The 15,385-nt window shown below is 32.7% G+C and overlaps 1 protein-coding gene across 1 annotated transcript in view; it reads left to right on the top strand.

Moving 5' to 3' along the window:
• The window catches only part of ADGRL3 (adhesion G protein-coupled receptor L3), a 560,304-nt gene extending 555,110 nt beyond the window's left edge, over window positions 1-5,194 (top strand). The window contains exon 23 of the mRNA XM_032459457.1: window positions 4,981-5,194. Within this exon, the coding sequence (XP_032315348.1) occupies window positions 4,981-5,063 (83 nt within the window). The 3' untranslated portion in view covers window positions 5,064-5,194. The remainder of the gene's footprint in view (window positions 1-4,980) is intronic.
• The last annotated feature ends 10,191 nt before the right edge of the window (window positions 5,195-15,385 follow it).

Raw genomic sequence — 15,385 nt, 5'->3', positions numbered from 1 at the left:
TACATCTCTGCTGTACTGTCATCTTAAGTTCACTGTTTATATATTTCCTAGCTATAAGGAACCTTAGAGTTGGACCTCTTACAGAGAAACATTTTCACATTTGCCTTTTTCGAGAACTCTAGAGTCACATACTTCTTCTTATTGCACATGAATGAGTTCAAGTTGGGGTGAAGGAATTTTTTAAAATTTGAGTTTGGTGAATTATCAATTTAAATATACTGCTTAGTTTGGGGAAGAGAAAACGCAAGTGGAGTTTGGCTTGAAATGTTTGGTTACTCTTTCTCCGGATTTTGAATATGACTTAACATTAACTTTTATAAAGACACATTTTTTTGTTTCAAAGTCGCTTTAGGTTTTTAATCTGATGTTAAAGTTTCTAATGGGAGGTGATTTTGTTTGTTTTTCATAAAAGATTTCCAGTGTCAGTTATTCCATAAGGGTATGGTCCTTATTTAACATAATTGTTCTAAAGTAAAAATAAGCAACTCTGTCATTGTGGGGCTTTAAAAATAAGGGCAGTCTTCCAAGTGAATTAAAAACAAATTGACCCTCTTAAGATTTTCATTCTTATCTAAAAACTCACTCTTTGCCAGTAAGCCTCATGATTTTTTGTGGCTAGGAAAGCACAGTTCTTAATGGTCCATTATCCTCAGCCTTCCTGATCCAGACAAGTAAGTGCAAGCCCATGTCTCATGATGAGTGATTGATTTAGTTACAAGAGCATAATTGTTCTGTTAGGAAGAATCAGTTCATTAAAGCTTTAGGGGAATGAGTAAGTTAGAGGTGAGGTTGGCTAGACTTACCTTGACATGGAGACAACCAAGTGAGGAGAAGTCAATTGGCATCTATTTAATACTCTATGATGTGTAACAACTATTCCAAGAAGTTAAATTTCTTTTTCCTTTTTTTTAACTTACAAGGAAGAATCAGTACTTTTAGTTAAAATGTACATTCTATTTATAAATAAAGGTAAGATCATTTCAAGGTATATGAAGCTTCTTGAGAAACAGAACTTCATTCTAATATATATATATATATATATATATATATATATATATATATATATATATATATAATATTGCCAGAACACTCTCCTCTTTGTAGATAAGAATCTTTTACTTAGGCTTACAAGGGACAGAGGAGCATTTTATAAGAAACACGTCGAGTAGGAGTAAAGAAATTTATATACAGACATAAATAATATATACGCATATATAAAAATTACATTGTTCTCTGGGCAATATGATATACCACTAATTAATCCATAGAGTTATAGGACTGTAATAATAACAATACATTGAATTCACGGTTTTCACAAGGATATGCTTTTTTGCACAGATACGGCATATTAGCCACTTCTTGGTAATCCTGATTACTCAAGGTCATCTTGTTTGTGGATGCCTGGGCTTGATTCTAGGCTTTGTGTACCTGGAGGATATCTAGGTGATTCTGTTATTTTCTATATAATAAAATAAATATTTTGAGATTTCTGAATTGCTCACAGTCATAGCTTTGAGTCATATTAAAATAAACTTTATTGAATTATTTAAGAATTTATTAGTACATTTTATCATAAAGAAATTAAACCATATAATGCAAAATTAAAATTTCTACTCTATCTATAACCTTTGTCAGATTGCAGTGAATCATTTCAGACACAGCTGTATAGATTTAACCACAAGGGAACATGTATACATACCTATCGATACCCTCTCCCTGACACAGTGTCTGATTCATTTATTTATAAAATTAATGATAATTTTCATCTTTTTCTCTGCAACCAGATTTTTAAACTTAATACATGCAGAGGTACTCATATTTAGAATAGCTTTCCTATTCTTTTAAATTACTACATAGTATTGCTTAATATATAAACTCCTTAATTTATGTAACCATTTACATGTTTTGATGGGCACTTACATAGTTTCCAATTTATTTTCTTTAAACAAGTGGATATCCTGTACATATTTTTGTAAATATGTAGGACTATTTAAAAGGATAAATTGCCTTTCATGAAGGTTCTACAAACATTTACTCAATAAATTGTTGGAGGAGGCCATCAAGAGGTCATGATTGTTGGCTGACCTGCAAGCTGGACCCCGGCAGTCAGAGGCACCTCACCTTCTTTCTGTCTTTGGAATGTACCTTCCACCCACCCAGTGTTCCCACAGCCTTAGCCATTTCAAGGATATAGCCTCGAGAGAGCACTGTGTTGTTGAGACCATATGGACTGGAATAAATGGTTAAGGTCTCCATATAAACTTTAAAGATTCTAGTGTGTGATTGCAGAGATCTCCATGTCCTGCCGCTGCTGAAGACAAGCCTGTAAGCAAGTTCCCTTGCTTGTTAATCAGCCATCTACCAGTCTGAATCCATCTGCCTCTTCCTTCCATCTCTCTTTGCCAAGTTCCCTGCCACCCCCACAACCAACCATGACCCGAGGCCAGTTTCAGATATCACTCCAAATTCCTAAGTTTTCAAACCAACATAAATCTACCAACTTAGTATTTTAAAATATATATAGTAAAAAATTTCATTGGTGCAAGGAAAATGGGTATCTATTTTTAAAAAATAAGTGTGACTGAGCAACTTTTCATTTGCTATAAATAGGTCTTCAGTAATGTGGCGGTGAGGTGTGGGCAGAAGCGAAGAGTGAAGTCCTATGATTGGGCTCAGTCTTTTAGTGAGCCTCTGCCTCTGGACTGTGCACCTCACAAGAGTGTCTCAGTGCTTTTTCTTCTCCATCAGGTGGGACAGGATGGCTGGAGTGGGCTGGAGTTGGGTATTTCCTTTCTTTCACATGGAAAGCTTCGAGCTGCTGGAGTTAGAAATTTCCCTTGCCCAGGTCAATCAGACTCTGATCATACAAAGCAAGTTACGATTTGGTTAACTAGTTTCCCCTGAGGGCAGGCAGGCCTTGTTAAGAAGAACAGAGTGCTCTGGTGTGTTTCAGAATGAACCCCTTCCCCCTCCTCTGCCGGAAGTTCACGGGTCTTTTCCTCAAATATATACTATGGGAACCTGGTCCAGCTCCTGGAGGTAAAACTCACAGTATTGCCCACCGCCTACCCCCATGACAGGATCCCCTTGAAGTTTTTAGCTGTCAATTGTCTGCACTAATTTCCCACAGTTTGTCAGCTACAGTTCAGGCTTTCCTACCAGGGCCCTGCTCCCTACAGCATGAGTGTTGTGTTCAAGGAAGCAGCCATTTCCTGTATTCACCTGCCTGCCTGTCTCTCCGATCTTAGGGGCTGCAGATTGCCCTGTGTCCTCCCTTCTCATAAGAATCTTAGAAGAGTTGTTGATTTTTTGGCCTGTTCAGCTTTTTATTTATTGTTGTGATAGTGTGAAAACTTCCAAGCTGACAGTTATTATTATTTTTTAAATTTCAGGTTATTGTTGTTTGTAGGGAGACTATTGATGTCACTACTATTAGCATATGGCAAACTCTATAATTAGCAGATCTGGTAGTGCTTCTGTTTGCATCTTTATTAGGTGGAAAATATATGGTCTTCAAAAATGATAATTTTCATTTTCTTTTAAGTACATATACTTATTTTTATTAGTTAGAGAGTCAATTTGGTTTTATTAATGTCTTCTTTTGTTTAGTTTGCTTGCTTTTTTTATTTTCTAGTTTAAGAATTTGTACTTTAAGATTTGTTAATTTTTGTGTGTGTCTTTTGCTTCCTTTTCGTGTACGTCTGAAAACGTCTCAGTGTTGGGGGTTGTTTTGACTGAATTCAAAGTTCAAAAAAAAAAGTTCCCTTGTGGTATTATGTCCCAGGACTCAATTTTATTGATGAAAAGATGCTAATATGATTCTCACTATTTCTAACTATTCTGTGTTAAAAGAAAAAAATTGCACACATCCCCCAAAGGCCAAGTTATAACAGAATAGAAGATTGGGAAACAGACATGAATTTATTGCACTTCAGTTTATGACACAAGTGACATGATCATTTAGTGATCTGATGAATGGAGGGACAATTAATGAAATTGTAAAAATGCTTATTGACGTGGAAATACCAAAGGAGGGGGTACACTATGTGTCCACCAAAAAAGGAAAAATAGAATATTCATAAGCATCCTAATTATTGTTACAATTGTTTTCTAAATAATCAGACGCAGAGTCTTAAGTACTTTTAAGAGTAGTTTAAGATAAAATTAAATTTCCAATTGGTTAGATACTTTCGTTTCTAAATTTTAAAACTTTTCAGAATGATTATATAGTTAGCTAATAGAATCTGTAATTTAAAAGATATTTTGCAAATTACTGAGGATTTGATATGACCAATTTGTTTAAATTACTGTCATCTGTTGAAATGGAAATATAATTTCTATTATCAAAGTAATATATTTATGTTCTATATGTATAATGTGTCATACTTTTGTCATTTATATTTTGTTTTAGTGCTTTGTTTATGGATTTTCATATTTAGTTTTAAATTTTTTGTTTGTTTTTTAATAAATTTTTTCTATTTCTGCTATTTTGAAAGGTTTATACTTTTATTTTGGTACTTATTGAAGGTAACTATACATTTATATAATATGCTTAAACATCTATTTACTGATTCATAGACTTTAGAAAGTGTCTTCTATTGACTCTCTACTATAATGGTTATAGTAGTACATTTATTATCCCTTCTACCTCTCTTTATGGCCATCCAATTATTTCATAGGTTTGTTGGTTTTCATAGATATTAATGAATAAATACAAACTAGAATAATTTTAGATCTGTTTTTCTGTTGTTATACAGTCTCCCCTCCTCAGTTCTTCTTTTCAGATAGGGTTATGGGAAAACTATTACCGATTTGATCTCTGCTGTTATCCCCTTGTAATTTTGTTAACAGTTTTATTCTGAGGTTCAGTTCAAATGCCTAAGGATATATAAGTTCATGATCTTTAAAATGCCTTTATATTGTCTTTATTTTTTTCCCCACTCAATTCATTGGCTTCATTGAATGTATCACTTTTTCCAGGCAGAAGATGCAAAATAGCAAAACTTGAGGTCTCTGGCCAAGGAGCTCCTAGCAGAGGACATACGAAATGGAGTGTTTCCTGAAACTTTTCACCTGGCCATTCAGTTCCTTACAGCTTCTACATTATTTTCTCTTTTGGTTTCTGTTTTGATTAAATGTGACTTTCAAGACGCAGGCAAATGTTTACTTTATTAAACAAATTTTTAGCATTGTAAATTTTTTAATGAAAAAAAATTCAAAAGAAAGAAAATTGCATATCTCCATATATTCATCACCCAGCTTCCATAATTATCAACTATGTCTGTTGGGTTCATCTATGCTCCTATCCTGCTGGTCTTCCTTTCTCCAGAATTATTTTGGAGAAGACACCACATGTCATACTACATTATCTATATGTATTTTTGATGTAGTACTAAAAGATGACTCATTAAGAAATATAGCCTCTATTATTACATAAAAGACTAAGAAGGATTCCTTAATATAATTGCACATAAAAAGATTGTTTAAATTCCCACAATTATCTCTTACTTTCTTTCTGACAATTTAGTTCTCCAAATCACAATCCAAGTAAATTCCATGTACAGCAATTGGTGGGTGTCTTAAGTCTTCTTTAGTCTATAGCTTGTACCTCCGTCTCACTATTATTTTTCTCACAATTACCTGTTGAAGAAACCTTATAGTTTGTTTTGCAGAATTTCCTACAGTCTGAATTTTGTTGATTGCATCCTCTATTATTTCTAAGTGGGTCCTCTATTCTTTTTCCTATAAATTAATCAGATCAAGGCTTGATTATTTTTTGAACAAAGCTACTTGATAGGTGGTCCTATATTTCAATAGGAAGGTCATTAGATCTGCTGTCTCTCTTTTTGTGAATTTAGCAGATGATCACTGCTAGATCGATTATTTCATAAAAGGTTGCAAAAGGGTGAGATTCTAATTCAGTCATTCCTTTTCAATTATTATATGAAATACTTAGATGAATTAAAAAATTCTCCCCCATCAACTCTGTTTATCTGAGTTCAGAGCATTATAGGGATAGAAAATACAGGATAGATACTTGAGTCTTTTCCTTTTTGATCAGATTTCAAGATAAGTTGGCTTTCTGGCACCCTTGCAAAATCATGAATTAGTTTTTTAGTTTTTCAAAATATATTTCTAAGAGCTTATGAATTTAAACATCTGATGTGTCTTAAGCGATTAAATGCATTATTCTTATTCATGACCAAATTTTCCTAGATTTGGATGGTAGGTGTGTTTCCCAGGTGGCTCCTGAGGCCTTTTGACATGATTCCAATCATGTTTGCTTCCTTGCTGTCTGATCTGACAACATGTTCTAGGTTCAACTTGCATCTTTTCGACCCTAGCTTGAAATCTAAACATTTTTTGAGATGCTCCAGTTTCCTTTGTGAGAAATGGTATTTGGAGACCAAAATCTGCTTAAAAGGGATATTTATTTTTCCTATGTAGCCTTTTTTAGTGAAAAGAAATAGGACATTTAAAAAAATCATATATTCATGTTTGCACTCCAATTCAAATTTAACAAATTTAGGAATTCAGAATTTTTCCTTAACCAAATTCCTTTTACATGTGGGTCTCCTTTCCTCTTGACCAAAATTCCAGTTTTCAATGACATCACTCATTTTGTCCTGTACAGCATACTCAGGGAAACAATACTAGCTCTCAAAAAACTGGTGGAAAATAGTTTGAGAACTTTTTTCTCTTTCAGTTTTCTTTTTTTCCTTTTAGTGTATATCCCATTAAGAATGAATTGATTTACTGTGTTTTAAAAATTGCTTGAAACAAAGAGTTCCTCTCAGTGTAGTTATTTTTACCAACTCTACAAGGCTGTGCTCATTTTTTATTAATCTTCTGTTGGGATTTTAAGATTTTTAAAAAGCTCTTTTTTCTATTTATGGAAAATACTTGTCATTTTATCAACTCTGTTTTCTATTTTCACAAACTTTTTTGTTTGTTTTTGGTTATTTCTCCACTTTAAAAAAACGTAAAAGAATATGCTCTTTTTTCCTTTCTTAGATCAATGGCAGGATTTAAAGCATCTTTAAAGATAAATAACATCTGTGTGTATGTGTGTGTGTGTGCATGAAACAGCAAGAGGGAGAGAGAGAAAGAAAGAGAGAAATAACAGGTTCAAGAATGTGTGCTAAATTTTGGCAGGGCAAGTAAATTTGTTTGAATTTGTGGAAACTTCCCAAGTTGATTTCAATGTAGGTATTTATAACTAAGAGTCTGTTTAATTTGACTGTTAATAGGCTAAGGTTTATAATTTACATGACTTGCTTTTCTAACGTATCCTCTGAGGTTATTTTTACAGTCTATGAAGATTCCACTGAGTTTATTTGAATAATTGTGAATATGGTTTTCATTTATATTCCAATGTGTAAAGGTATCTTTGACCAATACAAGGTCATTTGGAAATATTCTTTTTATTAAACATTGAGATTTAGTAATGAGTTGAATGTGACTTGATAATATTCACTTTCAACTGAAAATGAAATAAGCCTATTAATATTATATATTAATGTTGCTATATTGATTCTTCAAATTTAATAGCTCTGATCTTTGAGAATAATTTTTCTATTTTGGTTATTTTGCCAATGATCCTTGTCTCCTAGTGTTTATGCCCTTGTGTTGTCTCCTCTCACCTTGGACCCAGCTTAATTCAGTAAACTTTTCTCCAGTATTTTCCATTGATTTTATTACTTCTTATAGTATTTACATATATCAACAACTGTCAAATCAATGACATAAAAAGAAGACTTTATTTATGGGGATTCTAGGCAAAATGCTCATCTCAAGAAATGCAGTTAATGGATGATGGATGACACTTTCCGACTGACTAGTCATGGTTGAAAATATGTCAAGATTTGGAGGAAATGTAGTGAAAAGTGAGCAGTATGACAGTGGAGCAGTGTTGGGACAAAGTAGAAGGAAGGGAGGTTCTTAATGCCCTGAAAATAAAACTTGGGAGCATGAGGATCTAAAAGGGATTTAGATTTAAAAAAATACTTACCAGGATGATGGCACAGTTTATGATATTCTTGGCCACATTTTCAAGAAAATCTAGGGTCAAACTCTTCTGACTGGTCTGTGTATAAAGAAGTAGGTTCATATTTCTTTGTAGTGAATCCCAGGTTTTACACCTAGATCCTGCTTGCCTAGTTTTACATGGATTTTATCTATTGCTTCATTTCTCTTCTTTCCTGAATGCATCCTACCCATGGTCCATATCTGTTCTTCTGACTCTCTGTATCAATTCACGGAAATGCCATCCAACTTTTGACTCAAGATAGAAACAAGAGAGTCATCTTTAACATTTGCCTGCCCCTTAATTTTCATAATCATTCACTGAGCCTTGTCAAGATTCTTCCTGAAATATCTCTCAAATTTGTCCTCTCTGATCACAACCTCACTGACATAGCTTTAAGTTAGAAACTCCACAGCTGTGTTCTGATCTATTAAAATAGCTTTCTGACTCTTGTGCCTATCTTCAGAATCTGTCTAACTCTAAACTCTTCTCTCTACTTCCATTAATGTTTGTTGCAAAACACATATATAAAACCTGAAAATTTTAGATAGAAGACCTTAAATGGCACTGAATTACCAACTGTCAGGAGTCCAGATTCCTCAGGAAGGCATGCAAGTTTCATCCCATTGACCTAATATATCTTTGGGGATTACACCAGCATCTAAAAGAATTCCTTTAACTGTAAAGAGAATCCATTAATGAGGTTCTTGGGAGCATTTGGTTGGCCTGGGGATGGGCAAAGGAGAATTCAAAAGCAATTCAAAACTTTTGGTGGGGGACAGTGGGAGAAATTGGGCGTTGGGTTAGAGAAATTGAGAGAGAGAAAAATAGAGATTAAAATTTGGTCTCTTCTCCACGTGACTGAATCTTTTTCTTGTAAATTTAAGGGACTGTTGGCAGCCATCTTTCTTCTTTCATGTGGTCTGAGTGGTAGAGATAGTAGATACGTTGAGAAAAATCATTTAAACAGGTTATCTGAAAGAGGCAGGTATGAAAGATTATAGAGCTTGCTCCTCAGATCCCTTGAAATCTTCTAGTTGCTGATTTTCTGAGACATGTTTTTCTGCTTCTCTAAAGAAAAAAAAAGGAAAAATAAAAGAAAAAAAGAAAAACTTAAGCCAGTGATTCTCATTATATTGTGGAAAAATAGAAGATACAAGTACTTCTACTAATTACTAAGTGACAAGGATAATTTTATTAAAATTTGTTCAATTTTGACACACTTAAGAGTTATTACAGAGGTATCACCTCACACTGGTCAGAATGGCCATCATCAAAAAGTCTACAAAAAAAAAATAGTGGAGATGATATGCGGAAAAGGTAACATTCCTACACTGTTGGTGAGAATGTAAATTGGTACAGCCACTATGGAGAACAGTATAGAGGTTCCTCAAAAAATTAAAAATAGTTACCATACAATCAAGCAATCCCATTCCTGGGCTTTTATCTGGAAGAGATGAAAACTAATTTGAAAAGATACATGCATCCCAATGTTCATGGCAGCACTCTTTACAATAGTCAAGATATGGAAGCAATTTAAATGTCCATTGACAGATGAATGGATAAAGAAGATGTGTGTATGTGTATATATACATATACATATACATAAACTTACAATGGAATATTACTAAGTCTTAAAAAAGAATGAAATAATGCCACTTGCAACAACATGAATGGACATACAGACTATTGTACTAAGTGAAGTAAGTCAGACAGAGAAAGACAAATATCATATATCACTCATATGTAGAATCTAAATGATACAAATGAACTTATTTACAAAACAGAAATAGACTCACAAAACCTACTTATGTTTACCAAAGGGGAAAGGGAATAGAAGGATAAACTAGGAATTTGGGATTAATAGACACATGCTACTGTATATAAAATATATAAATAATAAGGACTGACTGTATAGCATAAGGAACTATATTCAATATTTTGTGATAACCTATAATGGAAAAGAATCTGAAAAAGAATATATATATTCTTTTATAATATATATTTATATATATATATAAACTGAATCATTTTGCTATACATCAGAAATATTGTAAGTCAACTATACTTTAATTTAAAAAAAGAAGTTCTAAGAAAAAAAGAATTATCAGAGCTTTTAAAATTTGTTATATCTATATAAAAAGCTATATATAAGTACACACATGTATATATATGTTTATAATATTGAACATTAAAGTTACATGAGGAAACTATTAACAGGATAGTAACACAATTATTCATTTGTCTTTTAGATATTCTGAAAATTCGATCTTTGCCATTAGTTAAGAAAAAATTTTCTCTGCTAACAGTAATAATGTGTAATTGGAATGAGATGCCTTTTCTCAGGAAGGTGTGAATTGAGGAAACCTATGCCCTGTACTCCCTCTCTAGCTCACTTATTCATGATTGCAGAATAGATTCTTGTTAAATAACAACATCAGTGTAAGCTATGTGGAACTTCTCTGTTGTCCCAAAATTGAATATAAGGCTTAAAGCTAAAGATAAATGGGCTTTAAGCATGCAATTTCTAAAAAAGACCACCAGCAATTAAGTCTAGAATCTTCCCACACTTCCCACTCTAATCCCTGGATATGAATCTTCAGACATGTCTCCTGTACTGGCTAGACTGTATTGGAGATAAATATAAACATGTAACTAGTGATTTAAGAAAGGTGAGTTCTGAGAGCAGTAAGTGCTCTGAGGGCTATAAACACTGTCATGTGACAGAATGTGACTGAGGCAGGGCCTGGATGGGGCTCATCAGAGGACTCTGAGAAGATGGCAGTTGGGCTGAGATCTGAAGGATGCGATGGATTCAGCAACCTGAACACTCACAGGAGGACTATACCATCCAAGAGATCAAGTGCAAAGATTAGGAAGTAGGAACAGGTCTGAGATGATTGTAGAACAGAAACAAGGTCAGCGGGCATCTGAGAGGCATAGAACATAATCGTTAATATTATGACTTTTAATGTATTTGCTAGAATAAGTCTGGCTATAATAATATAAACAATTTGGCCTTTTCAGTTTTTCAATATTTAATAACAATGAAATATATCTTAATTTTATATTGTGTTTTCTTTATTTGAATTATTATAACAAATTGGAAAAATTATGAATTATTCTTAGCTACTCTTTGCAAGATCAAGTCATATGTTCTAAATGCAGGATGACGCTTGTTTTCCTAAGAAATATTATTCATTACAGATATGAATATCCAGAAATTGTATATAAAGTTCAGTCAGCACCATGGAGCAAGAAATTCAGTCAGTATCATTCAAATACTTTTGTTTGAATGTTAAAGGAAAAATGAGCTATTCCTCATGTTAGCTTTCCTGGACAATTTGAACTTGCTCACCTAATGCAGCTATCAGGTTGGATTTGTCTTTTTGGAGGGTCAAATTACAGGTCTCTTTTCCTTTACCCAGAGGAATTGGGAAGTATTTTTACCTTACCGTAAAATTTTAAAAAGTCATCACTTTGGTCAGATCTTTATTTGAAGATCTTTAAGAAGACTATCAGTAACCAATGGAGTACTGCAGATTTTAATCCACTGATGACTTGCAGGGAGTTATTGTGAGTCAATATAGAAGGTTCATCAGCGCAGTGGCTAAAGCAGCAGAAATTGACTTGCAGGCATAGGTGTACTTCAGTACTGTAGTTATTAACTCCATTTGTCAATATGAAGAAATGAAGGCTGAGAAAGATTAATTGGGTTTGCCAAGGTTACAAAACATTGGAGTGTCAGAACCAGAAAAAGAGCCTATGTTGTCTGACACCCAAATCTCAGCTCAGAGTCCTACATAATTTTGCCTCTAGCTAAATGCTACCAGTTTAGTGGATAACAGGCTCAATGCAATGCTTTTTATTGTGACTTTTTGGTAATTAATGACTAGGGATGCCTTCTCTGTTCTTTCTAAGATGTTAAACTGTTTCTCAGTGAGTTCTCGGTCATGAATCTTTGTTCTGTACTTGCCTATATTTCTCGCCCCATTGACTTCACAGCGAGATGGAATACAGGAAAGATGTAAAGCCTCTGCCCTTTTTTCCATTAGTGACAATATTTTTCCAGTTCAGTTACAGGTTTAAGCATAGGCTCTTTGTTAGCCAATTCATCAAACACCTCACTCACACAGAGCCGAAAACATACAAATTGTTTCTAAATCTTTATGTTTTATTCTATTAATTTCAGAGACAAAATAATGATATTCCCCCCTATTTTTTACTTTATATCATGACATATATATGAGTCCTACAATAACTTATTGATAGGATATGTTACCCAAGATTATTGATTTAGTCCTACTCATTTGTGAATAACCACACTTTAACCCCATTTCAGATTTGCCTTGGTGAAATGTAGCAATATTTTGAGAAATGTAGATAATGACATTGAAATCTTCCAGTCAATAATATGATATAATACCCTTAATTAATTTTCTTACCACATCCCAAAGACAACTGAAAATGGAAGATTTTTTCTCTTCAAAATGTGCTGAGCCCATTTGCAATAGTATATCTTGATGAAAAAGTCTACAGCAAGATGCAAAGGAAATAAAATGCAATAAAACATCTCATTGCTCTGGAAGCAGAAGTATCTGGATTATAAATTGCCAGACAATTGAGATTTCACCCCAGATAACAGAACAAGATATTAGTAACACCAAATTAGTAGAGAATATACCTAATGCTGATTCCTAGTTTGTGATCTGTAAAATATTTTGATGATTTATTTACCATTTATATATTTTCATTTAAACACACGTGTTACAAATCTGTATACATTAAAAAATTAGAAGTGAAGGTTTGCAGGATGAGTATAGTTAACAATACCATATTGTATAGTTGAAAGTTTCTAAGAGAGTAAATATTAAAACTTACCACACACACACAAAATGGTAACTATATGAGATGATGGATGTTTTAACTAATCTTACTGTGGTAATCATTTTACAATATGTATTCATATCAAGTCATCACTTTGTATGCCAGAAATCTACACAATGATAACGTTAATTATATCTCCATAAAGTTGGATGGGGGGATAAACACATTTTTAAAACGTGAAGGGTTTTTTTTTCCAAAAGATTTCACACATTTTGCCATTTCAGTTAACCAAGATGATTTAAAATTGTAGTTAACATAACAGTTTCCATATAGTTTCATTTTATTACATATAATTTATTAACAGTATTTTAACAAAAGTGAATAAAACTCATTAAGTTTTTCGGAGTATGCCCTTGTGATTATTACAATTCCTGGGCTCTTCTTACATGGAGAATACCTGGCATAACCATATGCATCTGTTAAAAGAGTTAACATCTAATCAAGAATTTTTTTCTCCTTTGATTGATGGACAATTTTTAAAGAATGTAGTTTGTCAAGAAGCCTTTCCCTTTTCCTTCCTGAAATCCCTGCTTCAAATAAGTGCTAGCAATTTCCTGTCTGTGATGGCATTCGAGACATGAGATATCCTTGTCTTTGACAGCAAAGGACATTTGTTTTGTTTGAGCTGTACTCTTATTACTGACAACAATAAAATTGTCAAGTGTGTTATTTGAAACATCAAATTCAATAAGAACTTTAGTGTAAATAAGGGAAATTGGATATAATAATGTTTTCTTTCTTAACCATTGGAGCACACAGCTAGACTTTGGAATATTTGTGGATTAAATGATAAATACAATATAATTACAAAAGAATGTAATTATAAGGAACCAAGGAGGACATTTTTGTAAATGATAGAGTAGAATGTAAGCTATTTGTTGAATTATACATTTAGAATTAAGGGGACTATGACAACAAATAGTTTAAAAATATAAATACATTTTAGTTCTCAACAAAGATTTGAAGCTAAATATATGAGTTGTCACTAAAGTGAAGGAATGAAATAAGATAAAAATTAGGCTTCTATATATGTTTATTTAGAAAAACTCACTGTCAAATGTAAATAATAATATTCATTCATTCATTCATTTTCCATGTTGTTTGAATTCATGCCCTTCCGACCCAACTTAGACCCATATTTCTGAATGGATTCAGTCTTTGTAAGTGAAAGGAAATTTACCTACCTTGTGACTTGCTTAGGTAACTTAGATGAAAAGAAGTTTAAGGCTTAAATTTAAGATTCACACTTTTAAAATCTTACAGTTTATTCTATTCCTGGAAAAATTATAATTATACCAAATCTTAGAAAAATTTTCAGTTAGAATGAAATTCATAGTCCTACGAACATATAGCTATATTCTACTAAATTAAAATAGTGATGAATCTGTCACAATATAAGGTCTTACACACAGTATAATAATTATGGAATTATTAAAACAGTCACTAGCAATTTTTATTTTTAGCATTGTGAAGCAACTCTAATTTACATTAATAATTATAATTAGATCATATTTTCATTTTACAAGTACAGAAATATCTGAGTCTTTAATTTCTTGGTTTCCTGTTTTGCAAGATTCCTAAAATATAAATTTAGACATGTACCTTGAAACATAAAATCAGTAAACATATATGATAGGGATAAGACTATATTATAATATTTTCTTATTTTAAATATATTGCATTTTCTTGGAACACATATAGAGCCAAAGGGGGAAAAATATACGGTATTGCAGTCCTTACCAACAAAATTCTAGGTAAGAATTCTCATATCACTTTTTTTCTTAAGTATAACTAAAAAAGTATCCTCTGAAGTTCTAGTCCTTCTGAAGTAATATATAAACTACACGGGTCCAAGAAGATATCACTTATTTTTAATAGATGGGGAATATCATATGTTAATTTATTTTCTACATGCAAATACATCTAAAGCAGTGTGCAAAGTAGAATCTATTAATGCTTAAAATGCACCTAGAGTTGCACTGGTGTCTAAAATGCAGAAAAGGAGAAGGGGAAGATTATTATATTATTTTTATATAATTTTATATAATTCTTTCTCTTTTTTCATTTTATTTCCTCTTTGCTTCTTGTCTTCCTCCCGCACTTGCTTACCTAGGTATGCTTCTGATTCACACACACTCCAAGACTGATGACCAGATGCATTTCTCAATTTGCTGCTGAGTTGAATCAGTTTCCCTGCCACTGAATGAGCAAACTGCAGGAAACCATTTGGGCATTTGGGAAATAATAATTTTTACTTTTAAAGATTTAACTGAGAGAAACCATTAGCCCCGAATTAGAGTACTTTTTAGAAGTTGAAATTAATAGATGAATGTGAAATTAAAGTTACTTAGTTTGAGAACTATATAACCTTCACATTTTTTCAAGCCGTGTAGTATTTAATTGGTAAAGTGCACCAAAATGAAAGTGTCTTGGGCCCATTTACTCTTTCTAAAACATGTTAATATATATTCA

The sequence above is a fragment of the Camelus ferus genome, chromosome 2 (genome assembly GCF_009834535.1).
Source record: "Camelus ferus isolate YT-003-E chromosome 2, BCGSAC_Cfer_1.0, whole genome shotgun sequence".
In the NCBI taxonomy this organism is placed as follows: Eukaryota; Metazoa; Chordata; class Mammalia; order Artiodactyla; family Camelidae; genus Camelus; species Camelus ferus.
The sequence above is the reverse complement of the archived record's forward strand: the minus strand, read 5'-3'. Positions and strand labels throughout refer to the sequence as shown.